At 40.4% G+C, this 23274-nt stretch overlaps 1 protein-coding gene across 3 annotated transcripts; it reads right to left on the bottom strand.

Annotated features, from left to right (window-relative positions):
• Positions 1-1860: 1860 nt before the first annotated feature.
• Positions 1861-19535, bottom strand: MSL3 (MSL complex subunit 3). Of its 3 annotated transcripts, none has more exons than XM_081199292.1 (13): positions 19210-19535; positions 15079-15161; positions 14525-14620; positions 13515-13612; positions 12558-12649; positions 11578-11700; positions 10381-10541; positions 8467-8625; positions 7945-8207; positions 7257-7366; positions 6634-6733; positions 5626-5710; positions 1861-3891 (listed from the first exon to the last, which is right to left on the bottom strand). In XM_081199292.1, exons 1-13 carry the CDS (start codon positions 19306-19308, stop codon positions 3792-3794), a joined length of 1569 nt encoding a protein of 522 aa, XP_081055418.1. In that variant the 5' UTR covers positions 19309-19535; the 3' UTR covers positions 1861-3791. The 3 variants fall into 3 exon arrangements, with proteins under 3 accessions (XP_081055418.1, XP_081055420.1, XP_081055419.1); XM_081199294.1 differs by lacking the exon at positions 19210-19535 and adding an exon at positions 18624-19085; XM_081199293.1 differs by lacking the exon at positions 19210-19535 and adding an exon at positions 18432-18614.
• Positions 19536-23274: the final 3739 nt, after the last annotated feature.

Genomic DNA, 23274 nt, shown 5'->3' with positions numbered 1-23274 from the left:
TGGTAAGTAAGCACTGAACAAAGCCTAATTCTAATATCTAACCTGTTAAGTAATTGTGTTTAATGATTTGGTTCAACCTTAAATAATCTTGTTCTGTCGGACACCTTTAGCTTGACTCAGCTACCGTTATAAAGGGGAATAAGGAACTGTGCCAAAAATGGTTGGTGGCTGCATAATGTAGAATAGGTTCACTTTTGCATAATGGTAAGGATTTTTCTAAGCATAAACACTTCATACATAGGAACAATTGGTAGAATAGGTTCACTTTTGCATAACGGCAAGGATTTTTCTAAGCATAAACACTTCATACATAGGAACAATTGGTTGGATTTAAAAGCTACCATATTTTGATATCAGTATGAATACAGCAGCAGCATCTCAAACTCATCTTCAACAAGCGGTGTGACTCCCAACACTGTAGCATAATATATCACCAGTTTCCCACACCAACTTCCAAAGCAGCTTAGCTGGAATGGTTTATAGACCAGCTAACCTAATTGGTGTCAAGAGTTCATCATTACAGCTGCAAAACCAGATTGATGTGTGTCAGGTTGCTTCCCTGTAAATAGTAAAAACGATGTTCTATCTAAGATGGGGTTCTGTTTCATAACTGTTTCATGTTTCAGCCTCAAGAGGTGTTCCCCCCCCCCCCACTCAAAAGCTTGCTGGCTCTTAAGCAGTTAGTGCTTTATCATAATTATAAATGCCTTCTCATATTTCCCTCAACGCCCATTGGATGCATTCTGTACTCTAGGATCATCACACAGATGGAGGAAAGACTAATTGTCAGGTGGAGAAAATAGATGATGGCAGCAGAATTAACGATCTAGGTCTACTCTCACTCAAATAGAAGTAGCCTTCTAACAATAGAAGATTAATAGAAGTGAGCAACTTGTTTATCTAGAAAGGGCATCAGTACATAATTCAGTGATTTTTATCTCAGATACAGGGGTCATCCACACTTCTGCTTCTCCTGTGCCTAAGGAGATTTTCTGCTTGTCCTGTCACTTTCCCCTCAAAGACCTGCTTTCCCTGGAAAACTCAACTGACATTTCTTCCGATTCAGCCATCAAGAGTTGGGTTTCCCTGGGGGGAAGGGGGACAAGCGGATGTGTGGACAAGCCTAGTCATGGAAAAAGTTGTGGCTGCTCGTGTCTATTTTTTTGCATTTCCTTAGAAATAGTTATACATATTGTGATATGAATATAGATAGTAACACAAAGCAATGTTTTATTTTCTGTACATGTGCATGAGTACATACCTGGGTAAACAACTATGTAGAATAATTTAGTCAGGGGCAGATGAGGCCAGTGAGTTAGCAAGGTAATCTGAAGAAAGCCAGAAAAAGGCCTTGGACTTCCCCTTTAAAGTTTCTCTACGTAGCAGTAGACCGCTTTTTGTTTTGTGAAATAGCATTTCTCATTTAAGAAAATATGCAAAGTATCTATAAAGAAATTTTAATTATGCTTCCTTGTATTGTGGATCTAAGAACCCATACTCTGGGTTACATGCAAGAAAATGTAAGAAAGAATTGGATATGGACTGGATCTTTTGAGTGAAGTACCCAGAAAACAGGATGGGCACAATCCTTTTGAACAGGGCTTTTAACTACCATGCTGCACTAGCAAATTAACAGATACACAAAGTAGTATTTTGGGCTCCCAAATATGCCTTTTTTAATAGTTTAACAGCAACTACACAGGAATGGTTCACTTTTGGTAATTAAGGAGAAGCAGCTCAACAAGGATTAAATAGGACCCCATGGAGGGAAATGTATAGAAGTCAAAGAGTGTAAGATAAACAATGATAATCGATATACTAAGATATGTAAAATGCATAAATGAATAAATAAAGGAATGGTTCACTTCAGCCATTTTATTTCTATACAGTGAATACAACAAAAGACATTTGCCATACAGCTGAACACACAATGGAAGGAATTACACATCAAGTTTTGCTATTATTCTATATTAACTTATTAATTATTTTAACCATTTTGTACAAACAATATTTACATCAAGGCTATCAAATGCTTTTGTCATTATAAAACTTCAAACTGGAGACCAAAATCATTCAAAGCACTTTAGGACCTATCGTCAGAAAGCAAACCTGTGTGGAACCAATACATTTATCGAACTCTAGCACCCGAAACAGCAATAGTCCACAGATTAAATGGCCCCGCCACACCTTGCAACCGTTCTACCCACAGTTGTCTCCTGCCTGCACAAGCCAGCCTGTTACAATAGTAGGCCTGCTATCTACATGGGCATACTGGTACCTCTAACATTCTCTATGTTATCTCAAGAAGCTACAACGCCTAGTAAGCTTTAAGGTGTGAAAGTGTGTCAGTGGGGTTGGAGTCTAAAGCTATTTTCCCTGCAGCTTCAAAATTATTAACTGACTAGGCTCACAACCTGGGATTTTGTTTAAGAAAACAGGTTGCAATCATTTGTTAGGGAGAAATCATCTAGGTGAATTATCCCAACATTTGGGAGCGATGACACAAGTGTGAAGTATTTTGGTGCCTGAACCAATTGCTGCTGCTACTACTACAAAATATATTTATGGCCACTTAGTATTCAGGGAACTCCGTCCCATGGAAATATTAAATTCTTAATTCATAAGTTAAGCTGACCAATACAAAGCCTAATAAAATTAGTGTGGGGGGGGGTTTCAAGTAGTGTGGATACAGTATCAGACTACTTAAGTGATAGTGTGAGCCCTTCTTACTTGCCTACTGGCTTTCTTGATTACAGAGACTAAATTAAAGTCTTTTAATTGAGCAAGCTATTTTTGCTGTCATGGGCATATGAGTCTAACTCTAAAGGTTATTTAAGTCTAGTTAGTATATGAAACAAGATCTATTTCATTTATATATCATCACAGTTGCCACATTAAGATAACGCCAGCAGGCAACTGTAGGTCCAGATCTCTACCTATGTAGCAGCACACATACTCCTAAACTAATCTAAACAAAATCTGCATCTCAAGCTGAACAACCCATATCAGAGGTTCATTTAGCAGCCACTGTTGGTTTTCAGAACTCTTGCCAAAGTAATTGTCACTGTGGCATTCTTCATTCCCAAGAACAAGTACTCCCTGTTCTTAACAATTGCTGACAAAAAAAATAAAAAATCACCAAAGCAATTCAAATCACGCATGGGGTGTATTAATCCAAATCCAAGCTATTCAGGCACTGCCAACACACCTACCGTGGGAAAATGTAAATGCATCCTTAAAAGCAATCCTGGGTTTCTCCTCCCCCCCCCCCCCCACAGAAATCTTGAAGCTGAGATCATGCTAACACAACACTTGCTTATTCTTTCTTCTATAAATATCGATTTATGTCAAAATAGCTTCATGTAATGAGTTATAAATTCCAAATGAGAAAAACTTGTACAATAGTCACTCCTAGATTCGCCTTAAATGGAGGTGGTGTTCCTGGAATTCAAGGTGAAGCAAGCTTATGTTAAAGTGGAACGCAGCATGGTTGGTTCTCGTGAAGTCTGTTCTAATGCTTCTATTCCTTTTCCTCACTTTATTGGTATGCAGTTCTATGCATCAGCAGTCAATGCAGAGCTTCTTGTATCTAGAAGTGAAGGTTATCTAGTGCTAGAATGCAATGTCAGCATACCTCTGAAATGAAATGTGATTCTCTTATGCCAAAAGAATGACTTAGAGGAACTCCCTTTGTAATATTACAACAATGTATTTTGATTTTTCTCTTGAAGTAGTGAAGTAAAGTAGTAGCCATGGAGTATGTACAGTTGGTTATGTCAATATGGATTGCTTCAGTAGATGGCTCGTGGATTTTTTGTACTATAGTAGGCCTCACAGGCAGCGACATAAGATGATTCTGGGAAAAAGTCGTCATGGTATTCTGCCAAAAACCTGGAAAATCAGAATATGTATTAACAGTTCTGTAATTCTTTAACATACCTACATAGGTAATTTTTCAAACATCCAACACTGAATATTACAAAAATCAAATTCCTTAATGGGAGTCACACCTTCAGGATTTTGGAGTCTTTTTGCCACATTTCCAGCGATGCTGCTGAAGATCAAAATTAGTCAGTTCACAACTCAAATTTGGTGAGCTTGTAATTCTCTAATGTATTATTTGCTGACTTCAAGCCAAGTATTTTTGTAATTCAGAGACATGTTACAATTTATATTTCCTGTGCAATCTGCATGGTTTCTGAGATTAAGAAGCTAAAGTCTACCATCACTGAACATGCACAGTTATTTGTTGTTGTAACCGTTTGCTTTTTGATTTCCCAAGGACATTAGAATGTCATTTGTAATACACATGAAAAGGTTTTAATTTAACCCTTTGGTGTTCTCCTTGAATCTGCAATATGCTTACAACAAACACTCTTTGCCCTCTCTCTCCTCTGAGGGATCGACAGAGTGCTAGGCTCTCCACAGGACATGGTGCCACCTCCACTGTGTCCTCACGGTTTCTCTCTCAAATCACAGGGATAAAGAGAAGAGGTGGGAAATATTGTTTCAAATAATAAAAAGAGAGTGTACAGAGCTGCCTTCTCTGAGCAGGGAGGATGAAAAACTGGACTGGTAGGTGTGCCAACAGTGAGGTTTGTTCTACACAGCTCTACTTTTTGGCATAAGTAGGAGCAGCAATCTCATTTTCATAGGCCACTAAAGCTGCCTCATGCAGAGCCCTTTAATCCATTGACACAGAATGGAAGTGGCAGAAATCTTTCCCAGGCCAACTGGAGATTGCAGGGACTGAGCCAGACATGTGTTCTATGATGGTTTTATGCTGCAGTGTGAGAAATAAAAATAAAGCTCCTTTTTTTTTTTTGAACCAATTTTACGTCATCTCTGTTACAGCTTCTGACAATACTATCCTACACTTGTCTACTAAGAAGTAAGCCCACTGGGTCTAATGGGGCTTACTCTCAAGTAACTGGGCAGAGGGTTACAAGCCTAAAAATACGCTAGTTTCTCTAACTAAGGCTTAACTGAATATACTTGCAGCCTCTCAGTTATGTATTATAGCTAATGTTGCCTGGCACTGTATTAACTGCATATTGGTACAGACTAGTGGTCACATTTCATTATTGCAAGTTGAATTCCACAGTGCCTACTCCTACAAATAAGACTAGCTGCAAACGCAAATCAGAAGAATGATCAAGTTAGTATTATACGGCAGAAATGCTAATTCAGTGTTCTATATAATGAACAAATATCAATTCTGAATGGCAACTGTGTGCACCAATTGGTAGACCAATCTGAAGCACTGGTGTATCAAGAATGGATGCTAAGGACAGCATTGGACATCATGTAATGATCATGCACATCCTGTTGTGCATCTAAAGCACTCCTTACACCAAAGCTCCCACTTCACTTCACATGTGCAATCAGAGGATACACAAATCAAACAATGCATCAGCTTCTTATTATATAAAATGTTAACGGGAAGCCCTTTGTGAAGGTAGAATTAACTTCTTGGGCACACCCTCTCACTTTTCTTACAGACTAAGCTGTAAGACAGTCATATAACACAGGACTCGTCCATTATTAAAATGATTGCTCTTGCAGTTACTAGGTGCCCTGGAACAGTTAGACTTAAAGACTTTCTATAATTCACGGTCAAGTTACCTTAGGAACAACTCAAAGTGCTTTACTAATGCCTTTAGGTTTTTGTCAGGAAAGCTCATCTTCCCAAGTATCTCTGGAAGCTTTACTGTAAAAGCAAAATGGGGAAAAAACAATATCATAGTTAATTTTTAATCAGTCTCTATGCAATCGTCTAAAGACAAAAAAAAAAAAATTGTGAATTTTTAAAGTTTAGTTAAGTTTCCCACTGCTCAATACAATATTCCATGAGTATAGAATACTCTGGTGGTTTTCTTCCATTTGTAAAGGTATATTGATCCTCAAGGCATACAGAATGGCTTGTGGCTCAGCCCGTAACAATTTCTGATGAAAATAGTAAATGTGCCCTGCTATGCTGTTCATCAGAATTCGAAACAACTAGATCAAGTTAAGAGGTGCCTCTAGTTAAGTGGACAAGTGATTTTTTTATTATTTGTGGAACAAAAAATGTGTTAATAAAAGTACTTAAATCAAATGAGAAATATGCTGCAAGGATGCGCAGCTCAACTTGATTGCTAAAATAGCTTGTCCTCCAGTTTGGAGCTGTACTACCAGCTTTTCGTAACACTTCAACGAGTGACAGTTCAGGTGCATCTGCAGTGACCCTCAACAAAGCAGCTCCCCAAAATACATGTGATGCTTAAAACAACAACCACTGTATCCCATCCTTATTTCTCCCCCAGCACAACAGTTAGTAGAAATGAACTAGCTGGGTTCCCATGTTAGCACCCAGTTTGAACAAACATAATACTAGTTTAACAGGAAGCACTCAGTATTTGAATTCTTGCACCAGGGTCTGAAGATGGAGTAGATAAAGTATATCTGGATATGGGAGAATACCTAAAAGAGAAACCCAAATTCTCTCAAGAGCTCAAATTGTTTATTTGGAAGAGTGTTACTGTGGAAATCCAATCCAAACTTCATTGGGACAAAGCGTTATTTACATCCAAGTAATGTATAGGACCTTAGCACTATACATAATCTATTTTCAAAGTGAAAAATGTATTTTACCAAACATGCGTAGCAAATGTTGAGATCCATAAATGTAAGAAGGCGGTGGTGGCTGATCACCTGGGGGATAGCTCTCTGGCATAAGTTTCCATGACAACACCTAAACATAAAATTAGCACATTTAAGAATACATCAAAGCATGGTCCATAATAATATCCCCAAGAGATTATATAGGCCCAGCTCATACGTCACAATAATCCATAATTAATGGTTTATTATTAATGTAGATCTCAGTCTCACTGTGTTCCTCACCTAGCATCAGTGGGAACAACAAACTACGATCCCTGCTTCAAATGACATCTGAACCAGGGATCTCAGCTTGTTTTGCTCAAACAAACCACAATTAGTAATTCAAGAGCAAACCTTGGCTCTATGCTATGTTTTGTTTGGAGAGAAACAAGCCATAAAGTCTGTTTGGACACAATAATCTGGTCTGGAACTCAAGAGATTGTGGTTTATTGTTTCCGCTCATGCTAGGGAAGCAGCAAAGAGGGAGCCATGTGTACATTTGCAGTTGCAGCTATTCTTTTCCGAAAGAGACTAAGGACAACTTGGGTTCACAGCTAAATTTAGTTCTTTTAACGTAATTTAATCTTAGGAACCTGCTAAGACTAAGAGCTTACCTCGTTTAATTCATTGTTTCTTCTGCCTTCGAAACCAGCAAATACTGCCCCACCCTCTTTGCTAGGAGTCAACGTGATGGGTGACGATGACCCACTGTGGACAGGAGTTTCTTCAAAAGAAAAGCAGAGCTATATTATTCCCTGAATCAGGAACAGAACTTTTATTCAAATGAACCTGATGCAACCAAATTAATGCATGATTTATTATTTTTGTTATTTATTAAACTTGTATACAGGCCTTCATCGGAAGATCACAAGGCGGTTCACAACATAAAAATACAAATCGAGAACACAAAATACATAATAAAAACAAGAACAAGAATACACCAATAACCCATCCCATGGGTTAACACATTTAAAATGACATAGAACATTAATCAGTCAAAGGCTGATTATTCTGGGCTTTATTCTATGTTTGACGCAAGTCTATTTAAGCAGAGTAGGTAGTGAAGGCAGTTGAAATTATATGCACCCAAGCTTAAGATACCTGCTACCTACCCAGAGGGAAAGGCTTCGGTGCCACCAGTACCTACTTTTCTTCCACGACTAGTATAACACTCAGCATGCACATGTCAAATGTCCTTCCCTACTTCTTAAAAAGTAACAGATGATAAATAACGTTTACAACAAAATGGTGTCTCCCCCTGCCCCCACTAAATAATTTCTCCACCTTGCTACAACGACATACTCTTTTCAAGGTGCAAAAACAATTTTGGCATTGACGTAGGAGCCTCAATGTTCCGTCGTTTTGGTTGTGGTGAAGAACTGCTTTCCGACAATCTGTCACAGTTGGATGTGTGACGTGTGGAGCGCCTTAGGGACTGCAGTATTTCAGGTTCGGTTTTTCGGCGTTTTGGTGTTACTGACTCTCCCGTCACAGGCTGACTGTCCGTGGACTGGGGAGTCGATGGGTTCAGAAGTGGTGGGCTTGGGGAAAGCTCTTCTTGATTTCTGAAGAAAGAGAAAAATAAAAGTGCACTAAAGTGTTAAGCGCTTACCGATGCAACTGTATGTTATGCAAAAAAAGTATTAGCTATAGTAACTATGTGACTTCCGTGTTTTTCAAAACTACTTTCTTCTACTTGTTCTTAGCCTACTGGAAACCAATCTCACTATCACAAAAAGCAAGCAAAGGTTAAACGCACTGCAGTTACACCATCTACTTAAATTATACTCTAGAGAAGAGGGGGAAAAAAAATACCAAACCTACCTGTTAGTGTTTGCTACACTCTCTTTGATTGGAAGAAAAAATTTGGAGGAAGTCACCTTCTTAAACTGTGCTTGCTCATAGGGATACAGAAGAATCAGAGGAAGAGTGAAGTCGAATGTTATTCTTAGCCCATCCACCATTTCTTTACACAATTCAACACTAGAAAGTTAAGGTTGCAAAAGAAATGCATAAATATTTTCTATAATTAACTAAATATGTATATGTTAACATGTCATAAGGCAGACAATTTTAAGAGAAATTGTAAGTGAATGTACATTTTAAGTTATTTGAACTCTAGGGAACTGCGTGGTCATGGGGCCTTGACACGCAAGAGCACAAAGTCATGAGCATTTGCGCTTCTTGAGTACAGGTCCACAAATTTTGGAATGCCTTCCTTGATAGCCAGCCAAAATTTGAAGTCACCAAGGTTCTTCCCCTGTGGAGGAATGGATGGGTCTCGCATCACGCCACATGGGAGTGCTTCTGAAGCACACCATGAGACTGAGGAGACTTCCCTTCTCTTTCCCACCCCAAAGCTCTGGATAAGAGCTGGATTCATTGATGTTTCACTGTGTTTATGAACTGGCCAGAGCTTCTCTAAGCTATCACAAGCCCCAGGCTGGAAGCTGGGGACTGCATCTCTGAAGTTTTGCAGAAGAAGCTGAAAACTGACCAGTTAGTAGTGATCCTCTACTCCTCGCCCACTGACTGAGCTGCACAGGGATGATGCTGACAATAGAAAGTCAGATTCACAGGAAGTCAATTCCCCATTAAACACAGAGTAGCCAACATACAATTGTAGAAACAACTGTCACATTATCGCAAGTATAAAGGGTGTGAAAGTATATGAAGCAAGCAAGGACAAAGATACAACACTGTAACTGAACCGAACCAAACACTTTGTCAAGTGAAAATATTCTTTATGCAGTGTGGGAAGAAAATAGCAGGCTGTTTGGGGAAGCCAGAAATCTAAGGTCTAGGAAGCTGAAATTATGAAAAGAGGGCTCAGAATGGTTGCTGAAGGAAGGGGAATAGTAGATCATATGCTGAGAATAAACAGACTTGAGGGAAAGGGGTGACGGCAGGGGAAGTCAAAGTAGGACTGGAAAAAACTCACATAGATCTTAGGGACAGGATGAGTTATGTACTGCTGGCAGGCAGAGAGGTGAGGTCATTTGAGGCGAGCAGTGAGCTTAGAAGGTTTTGGAAACAACTTAAAACTTATTGTTTGAGTTTAGAGTTTGGACTACTAGCATGAAACATCTGTTTTGATATCATCTTTCTTCTTGCAAGAGATGTATCTGGTGAGGGAAACTGCATTTAGATATTATGACTTGGTAAACAACCAAATCAACAAACACGCAAAACACCACACACCCTTTAAATAACACAGTGAAGATTTAAACCCTCTGCTACATCTTCACTCTGCTTGCTATCTTAACTATACAAGATGACTTTATATAAACATAAATGACATACAGAAAAGGCTCTATATGTACCTGGTGTTTCCTGAGAGCTGCCATTTAGGGAACCTTAAATTTTGTAGATTATGCTCAGGGACAGAAAATGAGGTTGATACTAAAAGGACTGCCAAACGTATCTCTATTTAAAAACCAACTGCCTTTTACTTCCAAGACAAAACGTGCCCAAACCAATTCCTTAAGTTGTATCTACATTACCCCCACTAGGAAGGTAATTTTAACAGCTCCTACAATGGCCTTTACAGCTCAACGAGATCCATCTTCATATTGCATTTTCAAGCATTATGATTTGCTTGTGTCAGCTAACCTTTCACTTTATCCTCAGAATGACAGAGTTCATTTACAGCAAGTGAGAACATACCGCTTTGAAAACTTATGCCTTCATTTCAAGCACGATACTTTAGATACATAAAACAAAAAAGTGCTTACTTACTTCTTTTCTGGTGGGATATAGTGCAGATTCAAGTTGGTGTGTGAAGACATCTGATGGTGCCGTGATCTTTCATTGGCTGAAAAAGCTGCATTGATGGCAAAATGCTTCACGTACGATTCCAAGATGGTTATTATATTTGTCTGACATGGCAGTTTCACCAGCTAGATGAATCAATCAATGGCCAAATTGAAGCAATTATTTATGCAACAACATAATAAAAGTTCATGACATCTGAGATCTGCTTACCACCATTCTTTTGAAATACACATTTAAGTAGACAAGCCTGAACTCAGAAAAATAAAGTGTACAAGAGAAACTTGCATCCAGCTTTCTCTGTTTGGAGAGTAAAGCAGCCATAGAAATTCCAGTAGCACCAGTTACCTACTGTACACCAATAAAACCTATACTCATTTTACTTATATGTGCCAGGGCGCTGTGGGTTAAACCACAGAGCCTGTGGGTTAAACCACAGAGCCGATCAGAAGGTCAGTGGTTCAAATCCCCGCGATGGGGTGAACTCCCGTTGCTCGGTCCCTGCTCCTGCCAACCTAGCAGTTCGAAAGCACGTCAAAGTGCAAGTAGATAAATAGGTACCGCTCTGGTGGGAAGGTAAACGGCGTTTCTGTGTGCTGCTCTGGTTCGCCAGAAGCGGCTTAGTCATGTGGCCACATGACCTGGAAGCTGTATGCCGGCTCCCTCAGCCAATAAAGCGAGATGAGTGCCGCAACCCCAGAGTCGGTCACGACTGGACCTAACGGTCAGGGGTCCCTTTACCTTTTTTACATATACCCCAGCACATAATTTGAATCCATTGGTTTGGGTCCTGCTGTCTGAAGCAACAGAAAACAAGCTTGTTCCATTTTCCATGTGACAGCCCTTCTGATACTTGAAGATGGCTATCATATTGCCTCTCAGAGCTCCAGAGCTTAGCAGCACAAAACGTACTTTCCTTAGGCTATAACCTCCCTCTGGGATAGCATGGAAGAAGTGGTCAGAAATAATACTCTTGCAGAATTCGGGTTATTTTTAAAATTACTCCTTCTGCATTATAAATTAGCTATTCATCATCAATCCAGAACTCTTTCACTAGCTTCCATAGAGCTTATGAAACAAACAACTAAAATGGTTCAGTCTTCTGAATACAAGAATTTGATATAAGTGCTTTCAAACATCTTCATTTGATTAAGTTATTCATACCCGTTTTCTCCTATTAATATAGTAACAATCTTCTTCAAGCTTTTTTTTCAAGATTTCAGGAATTTCAATGTTTATTGCTCTTTCTTCCATGTCCCGTTTAGTATGAGTCTCTTGCTCTTCTTTCTGTACAAATACATATAAGATTTTAAAAAGTCTTTTCATACATTGTACCGGTAAATTACATAGAGAGAAACATTGGAATTATTTATAACATACGAACCAGGACTGATGCTAGTAGCTAGCTAAAGTTAATCATAACCAACTTATGTCCACTAATTACTCCACATATGACTTAGCTGCATCACCCACTTAAAACAACTGTGCAGTAACATTTTATTTTTTTGCATAGAAATGTTAATGTCATTTATAACATTTTTTTTTAAATGTAACATCACTCATTATTTTGAGAGCAAGTCACATTACATTTAGGTTGTACTTTGAAACAATACGCCTCCATGATCAGTGCGAAAAACAATTCTGGAGTTATATGGTATACTACAAAAATGGGAAACTGGATCCAAACAATGGGCCAGATCCTGATGTTCTCCAACCCTCATGAGTCACTTTTACAGATGGATGGAACCACCCACTTCTCAGCCACCTGACATCAGATTTGATTTTTTCCTTTCTGGACTGGCTTGAATTCAATGCGGCAGAAATCAGCTCCCGAGTGGAGTTCCCAGGTCCCATTAGAGCTTGCTTGGATATTAGCAATTTGTGAAATATTAAGTGGTATATTTAATGGGCATAGCTTGGGAAGAACTAGGTTCATGTGTCCAAGGTTACCATCACTGGTCTGCCGAGATATACCAGTGACAAAAATCATAGGGTACATAGTACTATGTTTTTACATTTTATGCAAACATTAAGCTAATCTTTTGTGAGTAAGACACTTGGTACCCAGAAAATTCTGATTGTTGCCCATGAAGTATTTTATGGCGTATATTTATTTGTTGGTCAAGATAGCTGTATTGGCATACCATTTCTATTTTTTCATCCACATCACTTTCTTCACTCTTTATTTCTTCATCTGTGCCTTCATCACTGTCATCAGAAGAAGAACTACTTATAGCTGTATAAGAAAAAATGAGTTACTTTTGACATTTAGCACGCTTACCCACTCACTTCATTTGACAAAAGGAGATGTACCGGTAATCCTCAAGCTAAATTTATCTGCCTATTTAAAAACTTTATCAATCTTTCTTTTAACTAATTAAACACATTTAAACACATCACAAACTGTGTTTTATATAGTCGACTTTTATTTTGTTCTGTGTATATCACAATGTTTTTTGTTGCTATGGCCGATGGCTGATGCAAATAAAGTTTCATTCATTCATCACAAAATGTGGAAGGTTTCTTAATATCAGTGAAAAATAACTGTAATTGGGAAACTCCTTAGTACAATGCTTCAGTAATTGGAAATTTACAGAAAATAAATTGATTTCACAAGGAACAATAAGTTGGACATTACGCAACAGAGATTCTGAAGAGTTCTAATTGCTGAAGTGTCAGAACAAGCAGAATGTATGGTAAACCTTCCTAATTACCACTACCAGTGTTGAAAAGCTTAAATATTTGATGTGCTTTTAAGGCTACGGTTCCATTCCAATCCCAAATATGTTCATTTCCAAACCTGAACTCAGAAGTATTGCCAAATTCCTTACAGGTGAATGTAGTTTTTAGAAGGACATACACTATCATCAACAAAAAGCAATTCAAACCAATAATAGTGTAAGTTTTCCTGTACATAAGACTTACATGTGAAGTTTAACTGATAGCTGCACCTTCTGTTTTCTCCCTCCTTTCCCTTATTAGCTTAAGGCTGTAAGCTTCTTAGGACTAGAGATCAATCTTTTTGTGCTGATAAAGTTGATATATAAATACTTAAAATAGACAGTTCAATCATAAGCAGAGAAAACAGACACCAAACTTACATTTTTCACTGCTTTTATCATTCTCTTCAGCAGGAAGGATCTTCAATACAGAATCAACACCAGGCAGTCTGCAACGCCCTTTCTTTCCTTTTCTTCTCCTAAAAGAAATTTAAGAAAGCCTACCATTCAACCTAACATTTTGTTATTTTACTTAAAGCAGTAAGAGTACAAAAATACCATACAAACATAAATCTTCAGGATATGCCTGTGTTTTGCCATTCCCCCGAACATGAACGGATTCAAAGAGATAGGTACTGATGCATATATAGTGCTAACTATAGGTTGTTGCTACACAAAAAAGCTTTGGCAAGTTATTATTATCATCATATGCTTCCTCCTTTCCTGGTGTGCTGCAATCCCCTCCCTTGCTGGCAGTAAACCATAGTTTACTCATTCACCCAAACCGGTTAACTATGATTAGTGCTTGCCATGTAAAGCAGAAGCTATGATTTGATCCTGGAGTTTCAATTCTAGTTTTTTAAGGACCACTGCAGCAATGGGTTGAGAGAAGACTGAGACTGGTTTGCTGGTGCCTTTTCTCACTACCAAGGAGAATAGCAAGCTATAAAAGCAGTAGCTCCCGCTATTGCTGGGGGGTGGGGTCCTTCACCTATATAGCTATGCGGCTTCTCTCATGAAAACAAAAGGTATTGCTTAAAAAAATTAGCTATAGCTAAATAAATCACAAAAGAGGGGCAGAATTAATAAAAAAGCATAGGGCAAAGCACTAATAAGCCTGTCACCCATCAAAACTGTTCTGACTACTAGGCATAGGATGTTTTAAGAATTTTAGCTTTTGGAGCTTTTTTCCTTTTAAGAATTCCCAATGGGAACAGATGGACTTCCATCAAATGTGCTAAAAGAGTTCAGTGAAAAGCTTAGTAAAAAAAATCACTTGGAAGTACAGAATAGCTACATCCACCTCAGCAGGTATAAAGTCACAATTGTATGTAAAAGGAGTATGCATTTAACCGATATTACTATTGGTGCAAACTTTGTTTGATCCTTACATGCGAGCCACAGCTTTCCTTGCCAATCTACGTTGTAATCTGCGGTTTTCATCAGAGTCACGAAGAACATGATCTTCAGCTGCCCATCTGTCCCAACTGAGTATTAAAAAAAAAAAGCATGAAAATGTAAGATTACAGTAGGGAGTAGTATTTGAAACAATACATATGATTTCAGGTCAGTTCATAATTAAAAGGCTAACTGGGATTTAGTTAATGTTGGTTTTTAGTTTGATAGCCAAGTTAGTGAGATCATGCATACATTTTTTGTATGAGTGGATGCACAAAATATTGCACAAAGCAGTTAAGTTGGCACGCCTCCGCTTACACTGATGGCAGGCCCTCACAATCTGGCCATGGACATTGTTATTCAGGAGCAAGTCCAATTTTAGTGACATTTACTTCAAGATAAGCATGATTAAAACTGCTGCCTGACTTTCAGGCGGGCATTACAGGTACCAATCCCTGCAAAGGTGTGATTATTTGACATTTTATTTATTCGTGAATTATTAAAAGAACTTGCAGCACTATGCACAATGTACTAAATACATCCTCACCTTCGGTTCCAACCATTAAAATGGATCAGATATTCTGGAATCTTTCTTCCTTTCTCATCCTTTCCAATAACAATGTCAACAATCTGAAATTATAAATGTTTGTGCATTATTATATAAACATGGGAAGAGATTCTACGGGTTTGTACTTCAGACCAAGAGAATTAGTTTCGTTTCCAAGTAAGCTTGTTTATTTTGAAGGCTTACAGACAATATCATATGTGAAAGCAATAGTACTGCTGTTTCAGAAAGGAGCTGGGGAACCAAGCCAAGAATACCACCCAGAGACAATACATTTAGTGACTGAGAATGTGAGGGGATTGTTGAGCGGCTCTCTTTTCAAATGCATTATTTGTTTTGAGGATGGATCACCAATTTCTATTTGTCACAACACTTCAGAGACTGGTTTTCTAGCCCATACTAAGAAAGGAATTGGTGTTGTGTTCAAATCCTGCAGAAGAAACCGCAGACAATGCACTTGGGAACTGCAGTTTTCGCCGAGGGAGTAGGCGGAATGTAACCGGTGTGTGTAGCCAATGGTGCTGCTACGTACAGTATGAGGAAACCCTGGGCTAGACATCATCTGGGAGCCCTATGCCACTGTATCCTGTCTCTCTCACCTGCACCACCCTGGCCATTCTGCTTCTTCCCCCACTTCCCACTGAACTGAGTAAAAACAAAGCAAACACCTTGACATTGTTTCACACCTTTGTACTTTTTCAGTCTTAACAGTACAATTCAAAACATGCCATTGAGTTTAATGGGTCTTGCTCCCAGGAAAATGGGAATAGAAGATGGTAGCCTTATTAATATCCAGTATTGCCAGACATTGTTTGAAACTCCCATTGTTCTAGGTGCATTTTGCAACAGGGAATTTCATTAGTGCAAGCAGTTTCTGAGCTCTGGGCGCAGCACTGCACCTAAGAGTTCAGATTAAAACTGCTGAGTGAAAGGAAAGGAGGGCCTTTTTCTGCCTCCCCACTTCCAGCTACTCTCTGATGACTGGAGAAGAGACCCTCTTAAGAATATTAGGAGGGTGGGCAGGGGAAGGACTAGACCATGTGAAAAATGAACGTAATATTTTAGCTGCAGTTCATTCATATTCAGCTTTGTATTATTGTTATTTTAAAAAAGCATGCCTAGACATTCCGTTGTTGCACCCATAACCTAGGTTTAAGGTGCCATTTAGCTCCTAGCTTTCATCACTCAGTTTCTAACACTATTACCAGATCTATGGAACTTGTGCCAGGGGTGTTTTGAAAATAGGGCTGAGATGGGCAAAACGTTTGCAGATCAAAGTCAATCAGGCACTTGTCATAAACAGAGGAGAGAAGACTGAGTGAGGAAACCAATGCAGAAAAGAGGAAGAACCTGATTGTGCATACTCTGGCTGTTTGCTTCTGCACCACAGTGTGCCGAAACTCTCCTCCATCATCACTTCCTATGGAAGCTGCCAAACCCCCGCACACTCCACACTACCCTCATCCTGGTGCTCCCCCCCCACCCCACCCCCATCAGGTATCATCAAGAATTGACCCTCCTTTCCTTTAATCAGAACTTCTTTTTCTTTTCATTTTTTTACAAAAAAGAAATAACCTTCTCCCTTTCTGATACACCATCTGGCAAGCTGGGATGAGGGAAATTGCCCAGCCTGCTGTCACCCCCGACTAACCAGATAGCACACAATGCTGATGGAGTCTGCTCACACCTTTTTAAAAAAATTAAAAAAGAAAACAACCCTGCTTTTCCCGACACCAGCTTGGTAAGGGGGGGTGGGGGGGTTTGTGTCAAGAAATAATAGCAAGGTAAATGCTAGTTTCACTCTGCTTTCCCCCCCCCATCCCCTTACCAGGTGGCGTCATGTGAGGCCATAGTTTCTCTTTCCTGTTGTAGCTGCTGTGAAACTCCTGAGCTGACTCTAGCTATATTCACCTGCTACCATCCTTGTTTTCCAGGGTGCCTGGACTAGACGCACTCTTTTCCAGGGTGCCTGGACTAGACGCACTCTGGGAAACAAAGGCGGTGACAGGTGCAGCTGGCTTGGCAGGCGTTTTGCTGAACAGTGTGCCTGCTACTGAAGATCCATTTTAAAAAGCAAATGAACGTATGTTGCCACCTGTCTCTAACAGTCATCATCAATATACACACAATTTCATTCAAAAGCCACAAAACAGAGGAAAGAATACCACAACAATATGCAGGGTTAAGTATACTAAAGCCCTTTGATTACAAGGACTTTGGTGTGACGAACTCTGCATAAGATTAAGCTGCAGAGTATAAAAGCAATATAACAGTTTTTCCAGTTATTTCCTTTGCAGTTCCCTATAGAGTTTATGGCTACAATCCTAAGCACATGTCTACCTATCTTTCACCAAGGCTTACTTCCAACTAAATACAGTATACACAGAATTTGGCTGCATAATCTGGTTTGGAATAACAGGAATTGGAAGGACCTGGTGTACATACCAGGGAATTGCCGTCACTGTATTCAGTGTTAAGCTGCAGTCCTGAGCTATTTTGAAATATATTTTTCAAGCATTTGAAATGGTTTCAAATATGTTTGAGATTACAGCCAACTATATTATTTTCAGTCCTACACCCCAAAGAAACCTCTCAAACTGATAGGTAGATAGCAAAGAATGATCCTACCAGTTTGTTTCAATATATAGATTACCTTAAATGTTTTATGCAAGCCTCATTTATAGCTTATAAATATTACTATAAAACAAAGTATGCTTTAAAAAAAGCAGTTCTCATTCACTATAAGCAAGATTATTTATGCTATGCCCTTTTATTAAAGGTTTGATTTTCAATGCGTGGGGAGGGTGTAGAAAGTATACAACAAATCCATCCATGCTAAAAAGTTGGTAGTGCCTTCATTGTCCAAACTTGGGTCCAGTTCAAACATTGCAAAATGCATGAGGCAGTTTTGTTTTTCTGCCTGAACACCCAAGTACCACACTCTGGTTAGCTGCAAACGGTCATGCCGTCCAGTGCCTCTGCAGTCAGTGAATAAACTGAACTTGAGTTACATGCCAATTACTACATGGAAGTGATTTCCACATGTGGCTTTTAAGAATATGTTAACACTTGGATAAATATCACTTCCAAGTAAATTAGCATGGAATTGAGATATTCGTTTCTAGTGTTGGCAAAATAAACCCGCTTTCTTATAGGAAGCCCACAGCTAAGAAGTCATTGGGAAGGCTTTTCTCTCCTATGGAGAACAACTGCAGCCTTCTATATAACCTTCTATATAACCTGCAACTGCAGCCTTCTATATAACCTTTGCAGCAGCTTGAGGGGATAATATTCGGTAAAGAGAGGCCAGGCAATAAAATGCAATCCCCGTTTACCTGGGAATAAGCCCCGCTGAACTCGGTATGGCTTACTTCTAAGCCGATATGGTTAGGGTTGTTCTACAGCTACAGAATAGAGCCAGCCGGTAGTAAACACGGTGGTCTGTGTTGTCTTTTAAGAAGTGGGGACAATTTTCCCACATTCCCTGCACCTGAGCCGAGAAATCTCCAGGCGCTGGTAAGACCCACCTCTTCCCTCAAGAGAACACGGGCAGCTAATTTGGCACGCGGTTACCCCACAGACACGTGTGTCAAGTTGTCCCTTAAAAGGACAGCCTCTGGTAACCAGATAACCTGTATTAGAAAAGAGTCAAAATAAGACGAAGAGACTAGCGCAGGGGGGGGGGGAGCAGGAGGACTGGCGCCAATTTTGCGCTGTCGCCTTTCTCCTTCAACGGTATCTGCAATGGATCAAAATAAAATAATATATGCCCCAATAATATGTGCCCCTTTAGACGGGTCCAAGCGAGATGGAGGTGCCCAAGGAAGCTGCTTTGCACCTAAGCCCCTCTCTTCCCTCAAATGGCTGTGGGACGAGGGTGAGTTGCGGGGTGGGGGGGGAGCCAAACAGAGCTGGGTTCCCCCGCCACCCAGAGGGGAAAGGAAACAGCTGCAACACCCGGAAGCGCCACCGAAGAAAGAGGCCGCCGCTTCCGTTAGCGGGCGGGTTGCTCGGAGGAGGGGGGCACCGCGCGCGAGCGAGCGCACGGGAAGGGAGGGGGTGAGACGGCCAGGCGCGCGTGCCCGCCCTCCCTCCCGGCGGAGGAATCCTCACCTTGGCATCATAGAGCACCTTCGCCTTGGTCGGGTCCGGCTCGAAGCAGAGAACTCTCTCGCCTTTGCGGAATTTAAATTTCATTCCCCGCGAGGTCATTTGTTCATCATGGCGAAAGGGAAGACTCAGCCACGCCTCGCGGCAGAAGGGCGGAGGGAAAGGCAGGCAGGCAGGCGGCTCAGCTGAGCCCGCCTCCTCCTCCTCCTCCTCCTCCTCGTCTTCTTCTTCTTCTTCTCCTCCTCCGCGCTGAAAAACAGTCCGCGAGCGAAGAAAGAACGCGTGAGAACAGCAGCAAAGCAGCTGGGCGCCCTCCCGAGCAAGTGCACGCGGTTGCAATGCTTCGTTTCGCTAGTCATGTGGGTGGGATGTGCTATAAGGACGGGAGTGATGCTACCGCCGCCGCTGCTATTCGCGCGAAGAGCGAGGAACAAATCTCCGCTCAGCCATGGAGCCCGCTGGACCACCGGTCGCTTAACCTCATGCATCATAACTGTTGTGCAGAAACCATAACATTCATACCTACCCTCCCAACATTTCTCCAATGGAAATAGGGACGTCCTGTTCCATAATGCTAATAGTCCATTTTATTATTTATACCCCAGCCACTCGGGGCAGCTTCCAACATACATAAAAACAAAATACTAAACATTTTTAACATTTAATATTTAGATGTCTTCTAACTTATGGCACAGGGGACGCATAGCTCTCCCAACATTTCTCCTATGAAAATTGGGACGTCCGAAGTAAATGTGGGACATTCCGGGATCAAATCAGAAACCGGGACGGCTTCTGTGAATCTGGGACTGTTCCTGGAAAATAGGGACACGTGGAGGGTCTGTACAGTGGTACCTTGGATTAAGTACTTAATTCATTCCCGGAGGTCCATACTTAACCTGAAACTGTTCTTAACCTGAAGCACTACTTTAGCTAATAGGGCCTCCTGCTGCCACTGCGCCGCTGGAGCACAATTTTTGTTCTCATCCTGAAGCAAAGTTCTTAACCTGAAGCACTATTTCTGGGTTAGTAGAGTCTGTAACCTGAAGCGTATGTAACCCGAGGTACCACTGTATATACCTTGCCTTGAGCTCCTTGGAGAAAAGGCGGGGGTGGGGAGATATAATAGATAAACAATAATGAATACATACATCATACATTCTGGTTTTCAGTGTGAAGTGGGCTAGCTGCCCTAACTCTAGTTCTGCCCTTAGAGCTGCCAAAATGGATCCAAATTCTCCCATTTGTAAGCATGTATTGAAATTGTATGCTTTATTCAATGCACGGCTTGGTAAAAAAAGGTCACCTGTTTATTCAGCTGTTCTCCAGTGTCGTGGACAGGCTGGATACAGAGGCACCAGCTGGGGAACCTCCTCAGAGCCCAGGAAGTGGTCAGAGGGAGAAGAGGGAGAAGACTGAGAGAAAGAGGTGTCAGAAAATGAAGATGTAACAGGGCTTAGCGAGCAGGAAGAGTCTGTGGCAGACAAGTGCAGAAGCAGGAGATGAGGGGGCCCCAGAGGCAGAGATGAATCAAGCTGCTGAAGAAGCCAAGGGGTCTCCCCCTCCTGCTGCTCTCCCCCTCTCCCCTGTCTCCCAGAAGCAGGAGAGACATGAAAAGGGCAGAACTATTGGCTGCATGCAGATGCAGTCTCTGTTTGCTTGGGAAAAGCCCTGGAGAGGAGGAGATTTAGGCAGATGTGGAAAGGAAGGGGTCTTCAGCTTCCGCAACTGTCTCATGGGGCAAGACCTACTGAGAAGAGTTGCTGTGCTCATTAGGCCTGGCTCCCCTGAGCTGGCCTGGTTTCTGCTAATAAAGAGTTAATTTCACATACTCCATGTAATTTATAGCATTTATACATTCATCCTAATTTGCTTGTGTGTGCTTACATGTCTTCCAGTTAATTATTTGTTCATTGTTGCACTTTACAACACATTTCCACCTCACTTTCCAAATCGCAAAAAGTCCAGTTTTAAAACGCTATTTGATTGCACCTCCAAGATAGAAAGCTGTTGGCCTAATATTTGCTGTGTAGACCAGAAGTGGTTTATTGCAGCTCAGCCCAGCAGTACTAAGTGATATGAGAAACCAATAAAAAAACTTGCTGGTTATAACTCTTTATTCACGACTTGTGCTTAATCTGAATCATTTTTAGATGGAATATCTCTTTTAGAAATCTGTTTCTGTGGAGTGCTGTGGTTTGAAACCTGACTGGCTATGTGTTGTTGCTGTTTAGTCGTTTAGTCGTGTCTGACTCTTCGTGACCCCATGGACCAGAGCACGCCAGGCACTCCTGTCTTCCACTGCCTCCGCAGTTTGGTCAAACTCATGTTGGTAGCTTCCAGAACGCTGTCCAACCATCTCGTCCTCTTTTGTCCCCTTCTCCTTGTGCCCTCCATCTTTCCCAACATCAGGGTCTTTTCCAGGGAGTCTTCTCTTCTCATGAGGTGGCCAAAGTATTGGAGTCTCAGCTTCAGGATCTGTCCTTCCAGTGAGCACTCAGGGCTGATTTCCTTAAGAATGGATAGGTTTGATCTTCTCTCAAGAGTCTCCTCCAGCACCATAATTCAAAAGCATCAATTCTTCAGCGATCAGCCTTCTTTATGGTCCAGCTCTCACTTCCATCCATGAAGGGGACTGGCTATATACTTGCCCTTTATTCTGTTTTCTGCTCTGGACAAAGGCCTTTTACATACTGAAATACATACTTGTCTCTGACCCTTCTGGCTAATCATTTTTCATCTTAATTCCTCAGGGGTTTAACAGGAACTATATCAAAACTTTTATTTTCAATCAAGGCTTTTAAGTGATTAATTGCTGGTGTTTTAGGCTTCTACTGTTTTATGATTCAAGATCTTAGTCATGTTTAATTATTTTGCTGCAGCTCTTCTGTTTCACTATTGGGCTTTTACTGTTAGTTGGTTAATTATTTTATATCTGTCACCTTGACTACCTTGGCAGAAAGGTGAATAATATGTTAAATATAGCCTCGAGCTTCAGATACCAGTTTCTCTTACTTGCATCTTTAAAAACACACACACACTTGTGGTTATAAGAATTGTATAGCCATTCACACACAACTTGTGGGATACAAATAAAATTGTTGTTATCTTTGAGGGCAAGCTTTCTGCTGGCAAGTAGGAGCTACTTGAATCTAGTGTACAACTACTAGATATGACTGACTGACTAGCCTAACTCCTGAAGCCTTTCCACAGTGACCCACCAAATACTGACTGTGAAACTAAATTAAATCTCCAATCCATTTTTGCTCCTGCTTTCCATGTAGGAGAGCCAACTCCTATCCTTTGCTAGTCTTAATACCTATTTATTCTTCCTATATTGCTGCATGTTAAATTTCGATAACTGCTTTTGCCTCTTGGCTTTCTCAATTTCATTGAAACTTTTAAAAAAATTAACTGTTCTTTTTGTCAAAATCCAGCTGTGCAACCACAATGTTCTAGTAGAAGCATTCAGAAAAAACTCAAGGGTGGGAATTAGCACAGTATTTTTTTTCTGGGAAATGGGATGAGGTCATTTGTTTGGAAACAATCCTGAACTTGTGACAAAGAATGAGTACTCAAGGGGCGGAGTAAATTTTAGCAAACGAAATGCTGTTTGTATGTTTTCGGAAAATTCCAAAGACATGATTATTTATTTTAGTGTGATCTGTTACTATGTCTTCTTTTCTCTGCATTTTCTATATACAATCTTTTGAACTAATTTGCCAAATGTACTTGTTCCCATTTTAAGTCAAATGAGACAATGCATATTTATAAGAGAAAGCTTACTTGCTTTCCAAGCCTCATATGGTACGTATTTAATATCATGTCTAAATTGGTACCAAGTTCAGGTCTTTATAAAATAAGACAAGGTGCGTTATTATGCAAAAACAACAAACTAATAGTGAGGTAAAAGAAACCAAACTACCAATTCTTATGTGCAACAGCAGATCACGAACAGGGAAGGGACCTGCGCAACAGAAGAAATATAGCCCTATGAAACACATTGTATCACCAGATTTATGTTGTTAACCATTTATTTATGGTATTTATATATTGTTTTTCAAATGGACC

This window comes from Podarcis bocagei (genome assembly GCF_964188305.1).
Source record: "Podarcis bocagei genome assembly, chromosome: 6".
Lineage (NCBI taxonomy): Eukaryota > Metazoa > Chordata > Lepidosauria > Squamata > Lacertidae > Podarcis > Podarcis bocagei.
Note: the sequence above shows the minus strand (reverse complement) of the source record. Positions and strands in the feature narration are given on the sequence as shown.